At 43.4% G+C, this 15,071-nt stretch overlaps 1 protein-coding gene across 4 annotated transcripts; it reads right to left on the reverse strand.

Moving 5' to 3' along the window:
* Positions 1–44: 44 nt before the first annotated feature.
* usp42 (ubiquitin specific peptidase 42) lies at positions 45–14,563 on the reverse strand. 4 transcript variants are annotated; one of them, XM_080788894.1, is made up of 18 exons: positions 14,500–14,563; positions 12,277–12,544; positions 10,659–10,865; positions 9,998–10,108; positions 9,532–9,631; positions 9,274–9,341; positions 9,037–9,107; positions 8,796–8,878; positions 7,995–8,106; positions 7,740–7,880; positions 7,252–7,352; positions 6,815–6,971; positions 5,414–6,202; positions 5,201–5,283; positions 3,760–4,896; positions 2,576–2,853; positions 2,129–2,236; positions 45–1,966 (listed from the first exon to the last, which is right to left on the reverse strand). In XM_080788894.1, exons 2-17 carry the CDS (start codon positions 12,515–12,517, stop codon positions 2,160–2,162), a joined length of 3,756 nt encoding a protein of 1,251 aa, XP_080645020.1. In that variant the 5' UTR covers positions 12,518–12,544; positions 14,500–14,563; the 3' UTR covers positions 45–1,966; positions 2,129–2,159. The 4 variants fall into 4 exon arrangements, 2 of the variants coding, with proteins under 2 accessions (XP_080645020.1, XP_080645019.1); XM_080788893.1 differs by having other exon boundaries at positions 12,277–12,526; positions 14,500–14,559; XR_013965745.1 differs by lacking the exons at positions 45–1,966; positions 2,129–2,236 and adding an exon at positions 3,400–3,671 and having other exon boundaries at positions 2,717–2,853; positions 12,277–12,526; positions 14,500–14,559.
* Between the last annotated feature and the right edge of the window lie 508 nt (positions 14,564–15,071).

Genomic DNA, 15,071 nt, shown 5'->3' on the forward strand with positions numbered 1-15,071 from the left:
AGCACAAAGCCTGAATACGAATACGTCTTTGGCCTTGTGGAAATTTCACTCCATCAACCTTAGTGGGCTTTCCCTTAACCTGGTACCAACCCAAAAAAACAAATTAATATCTGCTGTACAAATGTCAGACAGAAGAAGCATCTTAAATCCGTGGCATCACATCTTCCACCATTAAGGTACTTTCAGACGGGCATTGATTAACGCAGGCGTTGTCGCCTGCATCAACGACAGGTCAGAGAGGCACGTCAACACAAGTGTAAAAGAAAAGCTCAACAGAATCCAGATCTAGTCGCTCACGGGCACGCACACGACAACTTCACGGGACCGCGCCCAGTCCGCCCACGTAAATAGATATGCTTGCGTTGTCGCTCCTCGACTTCTCCGCACGTACAGAAAAAATAAACGCAGGTCTCATTGAAAATTAATTACTAGGCGAGTTAATCGCTGCTCATCTGAAAGGACCTTTAGTGTACATGTAAACTTCACACTACAAACTTGTGAAAACAGTAAGAGAAGGGGCGACTTACAATTTCTGACATTAACAAATGTATTTTAAGGCTTTCTTTTCATATATACCTTGTACAATGTATAAATTCTGACATGCTTATTGTTAAACCAAAGGGATAACATCTGCTCTTTCCAACATTTTTTTTCGTCTTTCAGAGATTGTAAAAAAAGAAAGAAAAAAAGACAAAGCAGAAAGCAAAACCCATACCCATTACTGACTTATATCCATAAAATATGGTTCTAAGTTGTGGTGAGGGGGTATTAATTTCTAAAAACAAACCAAGATGACAACGAATAGAAAAAAAACTCTTGATAATCCTGATACAGGACTGTTTTACATGTATAAAAAAATAACTGATAGTACAGTTCAAAATCAAATTCACAGTATTCTTTCTGATGGACGCTAAAAGAAACAAACTGCATTTTCTTTTCTTTTAAAAAGCAAACACAAAAAAGATCCGCAGCGATCGATTTCTTTTTCTGAACTTTTTTTGAATGCTTGAATAAGTCTAAAAATAAAGACAAAGAAACGTGAGAAAAAAGATGAGAGAAATAAAGGATGACATAGAGACAATCTCCACATCTGTGAAAAGGTGGGGGAGGCTGAATTTTAGGCTCCAGTACAGAAATGGAAACATAAAAAGAGCTGGGAGGGTGGGAGACAAAATGTCCTCAAATCTGTCCAGGGTTAAACCTAATTTATATATTGCCACACTAACAACCAGATAACAACTAAACAATTATGTTCAGTAGGCGGAACTGTTGTTGACAAAGTATAAATCAAGTTTAACATCGTAGAGGTAATTCCAAACACAGAAGCCAGCTCCCATTGTCACGCACCTCCCGTCTCATCCCCCCAAAAAACATCTCCCTTGTATTATTGTCCTATTGTCCTTCTTTAGAGGGAATAATTAAAAAAAAAGCCCCAAAAAACCCCCACAATTTCACCATTTTGTTTAGGGCTTCCATTACAGATATGTAGATACATTGACATCTTCAAACCGTGACCTCCAACTTTTTGATGAGTCACATGGTCCGTCTTGCGGGTAGCAAATCCTCCCATTTCTTTCATCCATATTCCTTGTCTGCTTGAAGCGGGTGGAGATAGTGTGTGATGATAAAAGTCCTGAGTCTTCGGCTGAGCAGCAGTGGAGATATTGTGAGCTCCAAGCTTTGTTTTCCATTCCTATTTTTGGATTTGTGTCTATAGAAGTACAGTATATATTAATCTTTGTTTTCGTTTTCATCATAAATGTTCGAGTATGTTCACTATAAGTGAGAGGATAAGAACGTCTTTAAAAAAGCAACGAAAGAAAGAATCTTAACGCGTAATAAAAAATACAGTATATCCCCAGTGATTAAGCACCGCTTCCGAAAGGTTCATGATTCATTCCTTTGCTGATGAAAATGTTTTATCTTGTTTCTAAGACGCTGAGCCATACATAATTAGTTTCCAAGTCTGGAAGGAGAGAAAAGAGAGTTACACATAAAGAGTTATACATTTTAAATATGTTAATACAATACAGCTATTAATGTTCATAATAACTGCCCTCTGTAAAGATGGCATTGCAGCCAGCAGAGGATATTAGCCATTAAATATTGAAAAAGAACACCAGCTCACTTTGTTCTTTGCCTGGCTGAGGAGGATATGGTCAGTTTTTCATGGTGGTGCACGGGCCGTTTGAGGAGGTGGAGGCTCTCTCGGAATATGTTCGGCTGGAGCCATTGCCTAAAAGAATAAGACAATACCCTCTGTCAGTTTGTTGTCCAGATAAAGACCAATGATGTACTTAACATGTACATGTACTTAAGTACTTAAAACTCAGTTTAGTCTGAAAGAATAAACAAAGAAACAAACTAATATAAATGATAATTTAAGACGTGGCACCCATCTGTATATAATCTTACAACACTGTTGAACTCTGGTAGAACCATATCTACGCAGCGGAGGGCTGCGTGGAAAATTGGCGCTTTACTGGCACATTTCACAGTTTTAGTGCTCCTTCAAGCAGCCTTTCCTTCTAAATTTCTGATTCACTTGCGGCAGTAGTTAAATCTGTTGTAATACCTGTGTTTTCATTTAGATGGTAGTGACCGGCGGTGTTTTCAGTTGCCGTGGGTGTTGGTGATGTGAGGGGAGAAGCAAGATGGCAGTCATCTTTGCCTCCAGTGCGCCTGCATTTCTCAGGAGAGCCGCTGCTGTTGTGTTTGGCTCCATCGTCATCAGATCGCCGGCGTTTGCGGCTTTCCCTACTCTCGCTGTCACTGTCGCGCTTCCGCTTTTTCTTCTTGTGTTTTAAAGATTTGCCTTCGGCAGTTCTGTCTGAGGAATCCACATCTGAACTCCTGGAGGAAAAGTAAAATAAAAGATCTGAATAAACAAAATGTAAACTTGGCAACCTTGCTTGTGGACAATGAGCTTTCTGCCAGGGTAGAGCTCGCCTGTCTAAGTTGGTTTCCTCAACTTTGACGCTATGCTTTTTTGCTGTCAAGGCCTTTTTGTTGTTTTTTGCGATGATGTGGAAAAGTGTCGAGCCGCTCATTACCACAGACCTTGCATTAAAACTCTATGTTGACGGTCTAAATTGTCTGTTAAAAGAGTTCACTATATATGAACCATTTATAAATGTAATCAATTAAAGATTTACGAGTGATTAGTTATTATTGTTAGTGTTGAAAGGTCTAGCTCGCTGATGGACTCGAGCCATTGAATGAAGGCCCGGGAGTATCTTCTGTAAAGAAATAGGAGTCGTTAAGTCAGTTCAGCTCTTTCCCCAGGACCATAGACAGAGTGGTACAGACTTCAGTCAAAACCATTTCACCCTTCTGGGAATTTTAATATTTTAAACTTTGCTCTGCTTAATCACTACAGAATAAGGAATTTTACTATACCTAGTACCTCGCCCTGTTGTCTCTTATTCTTTAAGTCCAATTTTCTAACTGTCTGACTGGTCCTCCCACAAGAAGCCACAGTCAGTCCCTGGGCGAGCAGTTTAAAGTCCTGAGAGTTGCTGGCCTTGGCTTGCAGCAGGATGCTGTGAAGAGATGGCCTGCCAACAGCTCGCCTGGGTTGTTGCCGAGCTATACTCTTTCCTGAACCCTAGCAACTCTTTGTTGAACCCTAGTCCGGATGCTGTGGTTCTATGGGACCTGTAGTCGCATTCCTATAGCCCGGACGGTGGGTGGAAATTAGGTTATATTAGTTTTGTTATGAAAACTGCTAATAAAATAGTTAAAGGTAAAAATACTCACTCGCTGTCACGGTGTCTGTCCTTGTCCTTAGATTTTTTCTTTTTCTTGCTCTTTTTGTGTTTTTTAAAACGAAGCCGCTCTGAGCTGTCATCTCTGTCTTTGATTAGGAAAACACTAGCAGATGTTTTCTTGTCCTGATCCTCCCTACTAGGAGGGAAAGTGGGTCCCAGGGGAGGGGAGAGTGGGGACCGAAGAGGAGACCCCCTAGTCTTGTTATTACAAGTCTGTGACGCCGGGGCAGACAAGGAAGTCTCTTCTTTCAGGGGGTCCCTTTCCCTGCCCTTGGCCTCCCGTGACTCTCTGCCGTCCTCCTTCCAGCGGGTGCTGTGAGAGTCGTCATGGCGAGAGCGGCTATGGCCCTGCCGCTCACGTTCGCGCTCATCTCGGGAGTGGTGGCGATGGTAGTGGTGGTAGCAGCGGTCGCGATCACGCTCCCTTGGGTGGTGGACAGTGGTGCGCTCCCAGCGGCGCTCACCCTCCCAGTCGCGGTGGTGGCGGTCCCGGACGGGCGAGCGGTCTCGGTGGGAGGAGTCACGGCGATGGTGGTGGTAGGTATGATGATGACGATGGCGATAGTCCTGTTTGTAGCGGTAACGGTCTGCATCCGAGTCTCGCTCTCGGCTCCTGTCGCGGTAGTGTCTCTCCCTGTCCCGCTCTTGGCTCCTGTCAGAGGAAGGGTATGGTCTCTCTTTATCCCTGTCCTGTGAAGATCGCCTCTCCTTCACGTTGCCTCTGGAGCTGAGCTTGTTCATGTGGGACTCCTTGGCCTCCGCTTGTCCTTTGACCCCCACTGCCGTTAAGCCATTAGTCTGTGCTGAAGCATCATGCGAGGCTGTCGAGACATCCTCGCTACCGACGAGAGTGCGATCTGCCTGGAGGGACGAGGCTGATGGGTTGCTTTGATGTGAAGATGAGGATGTCGATTCTCTGGAGGATGAAGAGTTGCTCTTGGAGGCAGTGGCTGGGGAGGGTGAGCTGGCAGCAGAGGAGGCCGTGGGCTGAGGCAGAGGGTTGGTCAGACTTTTAGCTGTTATGTCATCAGTGGAGAGATGCTGGCCTTGGCTTGCAGTAGGATGCTGAGATGAGATGGCCTGCGAACAGCTGGCCTGGTTTGTAGCAGAGCTATACAATTCTTTGCTGCAGAAGAAAATACACATAGTTGTTTTCTGAGGCTTTCATGCAGAGTGGCATAGGTTTTCTAATTCTGTGGATATTCTGCCTAATCTTCATCATCTTCCACTCTCATTTGAATTCCACCGTTAGAAATTAAATAACCCATTTTCTTTCTGTACAGCAAGATACTACAAACAACATTGCTCATTTGTTATCTTTGTAGCATATCCTCATAGTCTTAGGACTCTTAATTCCTTGACTACTTTTATCATGTATTCCTTCAATCAGTGATATAATGTACAGTATATTATCAGAACGGTAATCTCACCTGGGCTGACAGCGGTCTAAGTCCAAGCCATTAGTAGCACTGCCATTCACAGCCGACATACTGCTTTGTTTGCTGCCAGAGACCTAAACAGCACAGAATGGAAACATACATTCATGTATTGATTGCATGGAAATAAATGTTGGTATGAATTGATTGCATGGAAATAAATGTTGGTGTGAACTATCGAGACGTAATACACCAGGGTGAGCGAACCTTCTCAGTGGTCCTGTGTCCGTTCACTTTGTGGTGGCCGTTCTGATGTCCGTTTTCACTGGGCCTGGAAATACCGTTGGGTGAGCCATTCAGTCCATTAGCGTTATGGTGTGCTCCAGTCTCACCGTTGGTGGGTGGCGGTGCCGGGCCATAGACGGCTGCTTCCCCATTAGCGTTATGGTGTGCTCCAGTCTCTCCGTTGGTGGGTGGTGGTGCCGGGCCATAGACGGCTGCTTCCCCATTAGCGTTATGGTGTTCTCCAGTCTCTCCGTTGGTGGGTGGCGGTGCCGGGCCATAGACGGCTGCTTCCCCTCCTCCATTCCTCCCATTGAAGTGTGACTTGACCTGGCTGCCATTCTCCATTATGGAAGTCTCCTGGTCTGACTCGTCAGATGACTCATGGCCATACGGCACCAAGAACGATGCTCCGTTCCCTCCACGGTGGTGGTCCCCATTACCGTAAGAGTTGCCATTGATGTGATGAAGCTGACGTGGGACAAAGTGGAGGTCTGAGCGGACATCTGAGGTAGACTGAGAAGAAGAGGGAGGCGGACCATAAGAGGATGACAACTCTGTCGCCAACGAGGACGGGCGGCTCTGTTTAACCTGGCCAATGAAGAAGGAGAGCTTCCGCCGCATGTCAGCGTGTGGGAGTGCGGTGGGACGGTGGGAGATGGTGGAGGAGGCAAGTCCATGGCTGGGTTTACCCAGACCACTGCTGCTGGTGCTAGGTTTAGAGCTGGAGGGATAGTCTCTTAAAGAGCCATTCCCATTGATGTGGAGGGTATTCTGCAACACAAACACAAGAACAATATTATTTTCATGTCTTAGGGCCGATTCATACTCCTATTTTACAGCTGTTTTGGCGCTGTAGTGCCTCGTCAGACATTTTCAGTAGCACCGAAGAGACGACTTTAGGACGGTACCCGCTTTCCCCCCCTCCCCCCCGAACCTCAAATGACGTCAAATTGTAGGCTCTACAGAGCCAAACCGACTTTTATTCGTCTCTAAAATAGTATGAATCGGCCCTTAGCCAGCTACAGTCACTTGTCAAGAGGATTTGATTTTAGACTACTGTTTAATCCACAATATGTTAAGCATTCTTTCTATCTAGTGGTCTAGGAAATGCTATTTTCTTTAATTACGTTTCCGGGTTGACTAAAGGTTTATGATGTCTAAAATAGTTACAGTGCCCCTTCCAAGACAGCCCCTTTGCATTGCAAATAATAATAAGTCATATAGCATAATAACCTACTGTATATTTATGTTTCCTACTGTTTTAGTATTAGTATTCTTTTATAGCATTTATAGACCTAACACATTTTATGGAAAATATGACCTTTGACAAACACTTGAAAACAATATAGGTCCGTAGAATGTCAGCAGTGCGTGCAACAGTACCTTGGTCATTTGTGGGGGCAGCTGGGGGCCTATGAAGCCAGTGTTGGTGTGTCGGGGGGTGGTGTTGATGCGAGGCGCTATGACTGGCCGCGGGGACGACTGGCCGGGGTTGCGGCTCATGAGGTTGTAGTCCCCTCCATTCTTAACATCAGTAGATCTGGATGATAAAAGATAAGAATTAAGCATACATTTTAATGTTATAGTCTATTTCTGGTGTGTAACAGACATTTTTGTTACAATAAGTGTTAGTTCTATATTGCCATAGTAATCAATGAAATGGAGTTTTTATCTAATCAATGAAATGGAGTTTTTATCTATCATCTCTACAGCCTTTTGTGAGTAGAAAATAAACAGATTTTCATACCAATACCAATTTTCATCCAGATACCAATTTTCAAACAGTTATTAAGAAATAAAGCCGTTTTTTTTATACTCACTTGATGTAGAAGAGGACATAGGCCTGCTGGTTGAGCACAGTCCTGATGTCACTGATGGACACAGAGGAGTCATTCATTTGGTACCACTGACCGTTACTGGCCTAAGGAAGAACAAAGAAGACGATCGATAAGACTATACAAATTCACCACACACACCCCCACCCCCACCCCCCCCCACACACACACACACACACACACACACACACACACACACACACACACACACACACACACACACACACACATGCTTTTTCAGAAAACAGTGATTCTCATCCTGAAAACTCTTGAAAGTGTAATGATCTTTAAATAGTTGAGATTTTTTTTAAACACAATTCTTCTGGGCGTTCCTGGTATAAAACATTTTCAGATGGGGGTCCGCAGCCAGATACATATCATTTTGGGGGTCATTAGCATAGAATCTGCCTCAGTTCTTAATTGGTTAAGTCACTACATATTTTTAGAATAGCTAGAGGGAGTTTCTATAATACCTTGATGTAGCAGAAGTAGTGTCCAGCATGACAGCTGTATCCAGAGTGCACCAGGACGGCATAGAGCCCGTACAACAGTGACTCCCCCTGGGACTGGGACAGGAAGGGACGCATGTCCAGCGATTCCGGGTACCTGACATCCTGATAACGATAGAACAACAGCTGGCTGTGTTATTAACCACATTCAACCTGGCATCCCCGTTTTGGGCATAATATTAACGATAAACAAAGTTTAAAATGTTTTATTGTACTTGCCTTGGTGAGTTTGCCTCCGGTGAAATTGGCAAAGCGTTTCAGTGAGATGGTGAGGACATTGGAACAGCGGTGGATGGTGAATCTCTTTGTGGCCGACACTAGTTTCTTGCACCTACAGGGGAGACACATTAGTAGACAAATTGCCAAATCAATAACACAGGCTTGTAGAATAGAAGTGGAACACAGGATGACTTATCTTTAGCTATCATGATTCATGGATAGACCTGCATCGCACTAGTACTGTATATGAAGGCACTTTGTTATGACCAGCTCAATGGCCTTGTGGTTAGAGTGTCCGCCCTGAGACTGGGAGGTCGGGGTTCGATCCCCGGCCGGGTCATACCAAAGACTCTAAATAATGGGACCCAGTGCCTCCCTGCTTGACACTCAGCATCAAGGGTTGGATTGGGGGTGGGAAGTGAGGACGCTGGCGTCGACTGTTCGCCGCTTCACCTCCCAATGTATGAATGAATGAACCATTGTAAAGCGCTTTGAGCACTTGGAAAAGCGCTATAAAAATGCAATTCATTATTATTCATTATTATGACCTACAGGGTCCACGTTATATATTTATTTATATAAGTGACATTCTAAAACATGAAATATTTTTTATTTAAACAGGCCTGGACAATACCATTTCTAATTCCATAGAGATGAATAGCTATCCTAATCAGCTTGTTTATGATAAATCAGAAATACAGTTATCTTCGCTGAAAGTTCTGTTCTCTCATTAGAGGAACAGACATTAAGTAGACAGGTGGGTATTATACAATACAGTACAGACTTCATACAGCCACTTACTTGGTGCATCTGTAGGCATTTTCTCCTTCCAGTTGTTCTGGCTTGACAAACTGCTCAAGAGCCTTGCTAACAGTGGGGGCTGTCTGCATAGAGACAAAAACAAATTGTGTTTATTGTTCTGTTGAAGGTTTAAAAAATACAAAGAAATGCTGAGAGTCTAGCAGTGTGTAGAATGTGAATTGTATTGCACTTGGTGAATACAGTGAAAATAAATATATCTAAGACGGAATACTTTTCTTACCTTAATTTCCAATGCAATGTCCAAGAAAGGATCAAATGTATCAGAGACTGCTTTGCAGTTTAAACATTTGACTGTAGTGGGGAAAAGACACCAGAATTATTTATCAAAAATCACTGAACCAACCACACACACAGTACATTAACTGTTTATACAATATGCAGAGTGTGTGTGTGTGTGTGTGCGCGCACAATTGTATAAATGAATCAAACAGAATGTTGATAAAAAATATTAACTTGCCTCTGGACCTTAAGTACCCCCCAAAGACTTGATGGATGAAACTGGTTGCCTGCGTTTGCCTGTCCAATCTGTAAGAAGGAAAAATGAACAGCAAAACAGCATCAGGTCTGGGATTAAAAAAAACAGCTACACAGTACACACTTCCTGTTGATTGTGTTGTTTTTATTAGGACCCGGACCAGAGTGGATCTTCATATAGTAAAATCCTCAAATACTAAAATAGTAGAAACTACAGCACAGCATGGCAGTTCATACTCACTTGGCTCCAGGCAGGCAGGACTTTTGCATAGCATCCAGTGTGTAACGCAGAAATTCATGGGCGTCCTCCTGGCTTCCAAAGCGGAAATGCTTTGCAATCCCTGCGTAAGAAGCAAACAATTAAACATTAGAAGCTGCATGGACAGACCAACTGGATATTTAGAACAAAATAATACATTTATATATTTTATATTTATATACAATAACAATATCATACGTGTTCTGTTCTTCCAGAATTAAGTTTAATAAATAACACTGCTCCAATGCGATGCTGCTCGTGTTATCTAACCAGTAATACATATTTAGTTGTGGTGATGTCAAGATGATTTGGACTTTGAAGGTTTTAGTCCTGCAAAGTTTTCCCTCCAAAAGAAGCTAAACAGCAAGATAGTGCCTCCTACTGTGTGTTTGAAGGATAGCCTATTTTATGCAACATTTACTATAGTGATTTTGAGAGAACCACTCACTTTTGAGGTCATTGTGGACACCAATGGGCTTGATGACATTCCCAGAATTGGCAAAAACCTGAATGATGTGGTTTTGCATGGTGCACATCATACAGAAGCCTGGCTCATGACCTAGCACAGGAGAAACACAGGTATACAATTCAAGGTTAATGCGATAGAAAATGTAATTCCTATTTTGGGCATAGAGCAAAGAATAAAACAATACATGTTTAAGAAATTCAAAACATTTAAAGAAATTAAAATAATTAAATAATAGCATATCTACAAGCTCACAACGTGTCATAATGCAACGTGTTGTGAGCTTGTGGATAGGATGCTTGTGCATCCAGTGCAACATGTCGCCTCAGAAAACAACGGGAAGTGTCGATAAAATAGAATCAATATTCAGTTACTGCATTGTCTTCTTGCTTCAAATGTTTTCAAAAACATTCTTCTTGGTCTTTGATTAGAAAGCGGTCTGTTATTGAGCTCAGCAGTCATTATTCAAAAATAACACACCACTGAATTCAGTGATTGCCAATCAGAATCAAGCACTCAACCAAGAAGCTGTGTAATAATGACTGTTAATGTATTGAATATTTGTAATTAGGTAGGCCATGGAACAAAGTATCACCGTAAAAAATAAGATAATCCACCAAAGGGAGTAAAGAAAACAACATACATGTTTTAGAATGCTCCCGTGTCAACATGTAGTTGGTGAATGGAGGGGTGTAGGTGATACACTGCAGGGCAGAGTTGAGGAAGCAGGTGTTGCCCATGTTTTGAAGTCCCGCCCCGATGCGGTGGACCTGGTTCCACTTCAGGATAAGCCGCTCCATGGGGAACAGAACTTTTTGGGGAAGAGCAATGCCATCCCCGCTGGTCATCACTGGTTAAAAATAGACAAGACACAAGTAGACATTGTTAAGCACAATTAGGGCCCAAATGGTTATTTAGCTAGCTAGATAATGTATTCCATCGTGCCATTAAATGCTCCATAAGCCATTTCAAGAATAGTTTCACTGGGATTTAAACATAGGCCTGGCTATTAAGTCCAGGGTGGGATAGAACCCATTTTTCACCCCTGTGTCAATTATCTAATGTGATCCTGGGCTCTACACACCCTCCGCCAACCTGGGGAGATCGACGGACTTGAACTCATGCTTCCTTCATGCCTGAGTGTCCAAGTTGCTCCTTTACACCTGACAGGGGGAAGTTTCCCTGGTTGGACGTAGCGCGTGGAAGGAACACGTTATTCCAACCAGTTCCATTCCCCTCCATCAGGCGCCCCGGCTGACCAGGGGGAGGCAGTTTAGAGACCAGGATTACTGCATGTTTTTGTGAGGGTACCTACCCCTAAGTCTGTATTTCTGCATGCCCATGTCTTTATCGGTAGGAGTAATGTTCAATATGTAAGGGATAATGAAATACTGTACATATCGACAGGGTGATGCAGGACACAAAGTGGAGGGTCTTGAATCACCCTAAAGTGGTTTCTTTCTCAATGATGATATGACCACTTCACTATTATCCCGCTAATTAGTATTACATCAATAATTGTATTGATTTTAAAAGGATTTCTCTGCTCCACAAAAGAAAATAGTTAATTCAATTAATTAATTCAAGACAGCCAAGCATTCAAAAAAGCTGTGGGTGGCCATAGCTGAAGGGGTAGAAACTGAAGGTTCCTGGCTGTGTCCATGAGCAAGACACTTAACCCCTAATTGTTCAATGCCATACCACTATAATTTTGTTAACGGGTAAAAATAAAGAAATGTCATTCATGTTCTGAAATCAATCAATATCTGACAGCAGTTTAATGAAAAAGGCTTGCCGATATTGTCAGCTCCAGGCGTAGGTTTCATCTCACAACCGAGCATGACAAGGCGGAAAAACAGATACACGTTTTTCCAATCTCGCCAGTGATACATGCAATGAATTTATGAGATGGCCTAAATCGTAACACGTTTTTCCAATCTCAGTGTTATATGCAATGAATTTATGAGATGGCCTAAATCGTGCAGTGTGCAGGCACCTTTAGATTAGCCTCGCCTAGCGATATTAATTTCACTGTGTGGATATTAGTCTCGTCCCTCTCACTCTCTCGCCATCACCATTTCGGCCTTGAAGTCCTCCCACAAATGAGAGGGGCCAGACTTAATCTGCCTGGGGCAATATGTATTGCAAAAGGCAGATGAAGGCTCGCTACGCAAGGCTACCTTTAGATAGCTTCCCACTAGGTTTCAAGTCAAATGGCAAAATGGTACAGCTGACGATAAACCACCAGAGCTCTCAGTTACCCTGTTCCTTGGACCGGTCCACTGAATGGGGTGTGTTGTTGTAGATGGTGGCTCCAGGCGTGGGGCCCATGCAGCCCCCCGGGGACTTCAACCTAGGAGAGTCACTAGGCATGGTGGGACCCACTCCCCAGCTACTGGAGCAGCTGCTGTCCATCACGGCGTCTCCGCTGGAGAAGGAGGAGCGCTTGCAGCCGACCGTCTCGTGGTCAGACTTCTCAGAAGATCTGTCAACTATGGTCATTTTTCATTGCTGTGGGGAGATACACGGCTTATAAACCTTACCAACACTGTGCCGCTATCAGGTAACACTTATCAAGTTGGTATCAATTCAGTATTTTTGGTTGCTTCTCTTTCGACAAAGAGCAAGCTGTGAGAGAAACTCCTCTGTCATAGGAGCGCAGGTAGGCAACTAGGCGTACGTTATAAATAAGTTATAAATAAGTCTGCTTAAGGATGATTCAGACTGCTGTTATGCACTGCCTCTAAACTAAACATATCACTATTATAAACTAGAAATCACGTCAGTCATTTGTGCCTTGGACCCATGGCCATGATAGCACAACTGCAGGTTATTGTTTTAGTACATTAAACTTTTTCAAAAAGATTTTTAGAGATAGAGATTTATTTTGTGATCAAGTTTAATCCTTTTTTGTATACCGGTAACCATGTCCTCTGAATGTTGTACTTTACTGAAGTCTGCCGTTTCCTACATTTCTCATAAAGGTGTTCAGTGCCCATTTACTAAATGTTTATTATTGCTGCAATGCTTTCAAGACATCTTGTGGCACCATTGCATCCTACCTAGACAACTACTATATCTGCCTCGTCTACGCTGGATTAATACAAACATAAAAAAGTGGTGCTGGAGGCGTAGTTTAATATCTTCATTGAGACTCACATATATCGTTTCCACACAGCAAAAGTCACCGATAAAGACTTTCACCCACTAAAAGTGTGTATATATGAAACGGTGTACTTGTGACGTGTTTATGTTTTCGAGTCTGGAATGTTTTTAAGGACACAGTCCAGCTACAGCTGTTTATTACTACTATAAAATTCCACTGTAGCTGCGCTGGCATGGCGTTACATCGTCTACGTTTGAAAATAATTATGTGCAAACATCAGAAACAGACATCAGAAACGCAAGGCATATTGAAATGACTCGCATTTAATCCTACATGGTGGCCAAACTCAAAGTCTTACAATGATCATGTAACACAATGCACAACTAACCGTAGTTTGGTCCCTGAGTGACCCTGACTGGACTGGAGCACATTTACGACAACTGTTCCCTCCCACCTGCTCCCGGCAGACTGGTTCACACTGACTGGGCTTACATGCTAGCAAAATGACGACTAGGCCTCTGACACGCAGCGCAGCAAACCGGTTATATAAAACATCATTTCAAACGTCGGTGTCAAGTCATGAACACTGTGGGACAAATAACATTACATTTAAAGTCCATGTCAATGATAGAGTGACTGAGGTGCACTACGCGCGCACAAAACCTCATTGAAAACGCCATGGTAACGGTGAACGTTAACAATGCTACTGAAACATGCATAGGGTACATTTTGGTCTTTCACAAACGAATGGGGCATCTCTTCCTCTCATAAATGAAACGTACATTTTATCACACATTTTTATTTGTAATGGACGTCTGATAAACAACGACAATAACATGCGATGTGATGGCATGATCCTGTACGCGTAAAACGTGACTGTAATAAACATTTCGGGCACGGGGGTGAAATGCCTTGTTGAGATTTAAACGGCCAAACAATTACCCTACGTAAACACGGGACATCTAACAGCACCGCTGTAAGGAGAGCGCTGAGCCTGAGTGTCGGTCTGTGCTAGCACCAGGACGTGCTACTGTGCTAGCATAGCGTGCGTTGCCGCTTGTAAAAACAATGCGTGGCATGTTACTATCCCGTTTCTAGTCCCCGTTGAATCAAAAAACGCGACTTGTGATATTGTAATGGCCCTATCGAACGGAACAAGCAGCTATGGCTGAAAGGAGGGGCTCGACAACACCGAACCGGTGGCTCTGTGCGCTCAATGAAATGCTCATTGCGCTGTTGGTCCATCCGACATGACACTCACTCTGACTGCTAACCGGTGTAAGGCGACTACAACACATCTCCAACGGCTAAAACCAGCAAAACATGACCGCTGCGCAGTTAAAGGTCCCCGTATTGAATGAAACGTCAGTTCGCTTACCTGTAATGCATTATAAACGTATTATTATCCATTCTAACTCCATTCCTTGATTCCAGCGGGTGTCCGGCGGTGAACAATGACGTAGCTAATTGCCCCACGGGTACATCCGGGTATCTAGTTTGAAAGATGCTTTCCCATTTGCTCGTTAGGCTGTCGATCAGTTCGGGAGGGGCGTGTTCAGAAAGAGCTGTCGCCTCTGTCGCACGTCCACAGCCCTGACCTTTGTGTACATGGCGTTCTTTATACACAAACATGAATAACAGTCGATCCATACTGGAAAGGAATGCACGTATGACCTTACCGACCAATGGTACAGCAAATGAGTGTTCAGATTTATCCAGCTGTCATTAACATGAGCAACATACGACCACCTCCTGTCTGCTACCATCAATCACCACCTCTTCCATGTTTATGTCGACCCTACCGCACCCACTCCTCCCAACCCTCACTCATCAGAGAACCTAGCTCTGGTCCAAAGCCCTAATGCCGTTGCTCGACTATGAAGTTTGAACCAGAGCTACAGAGAACCATAACCATCCTAGCTAGCCCCCTTCCACAGCTAGTCCATCACT

Source organism: Protomyctophum bolini (genome assembly GCF_963924005.1).
Source record: "Protomyctophum bolini genome assembly, chromosome: 18".
Taxonomy (NCBI): domain Eukaryota; kingdom Metazoa; phylum Chordata; class Actinopteri; order Myctophiformes; family Myctophidae; genus Protomyctophum; species Protomyctophum bolini.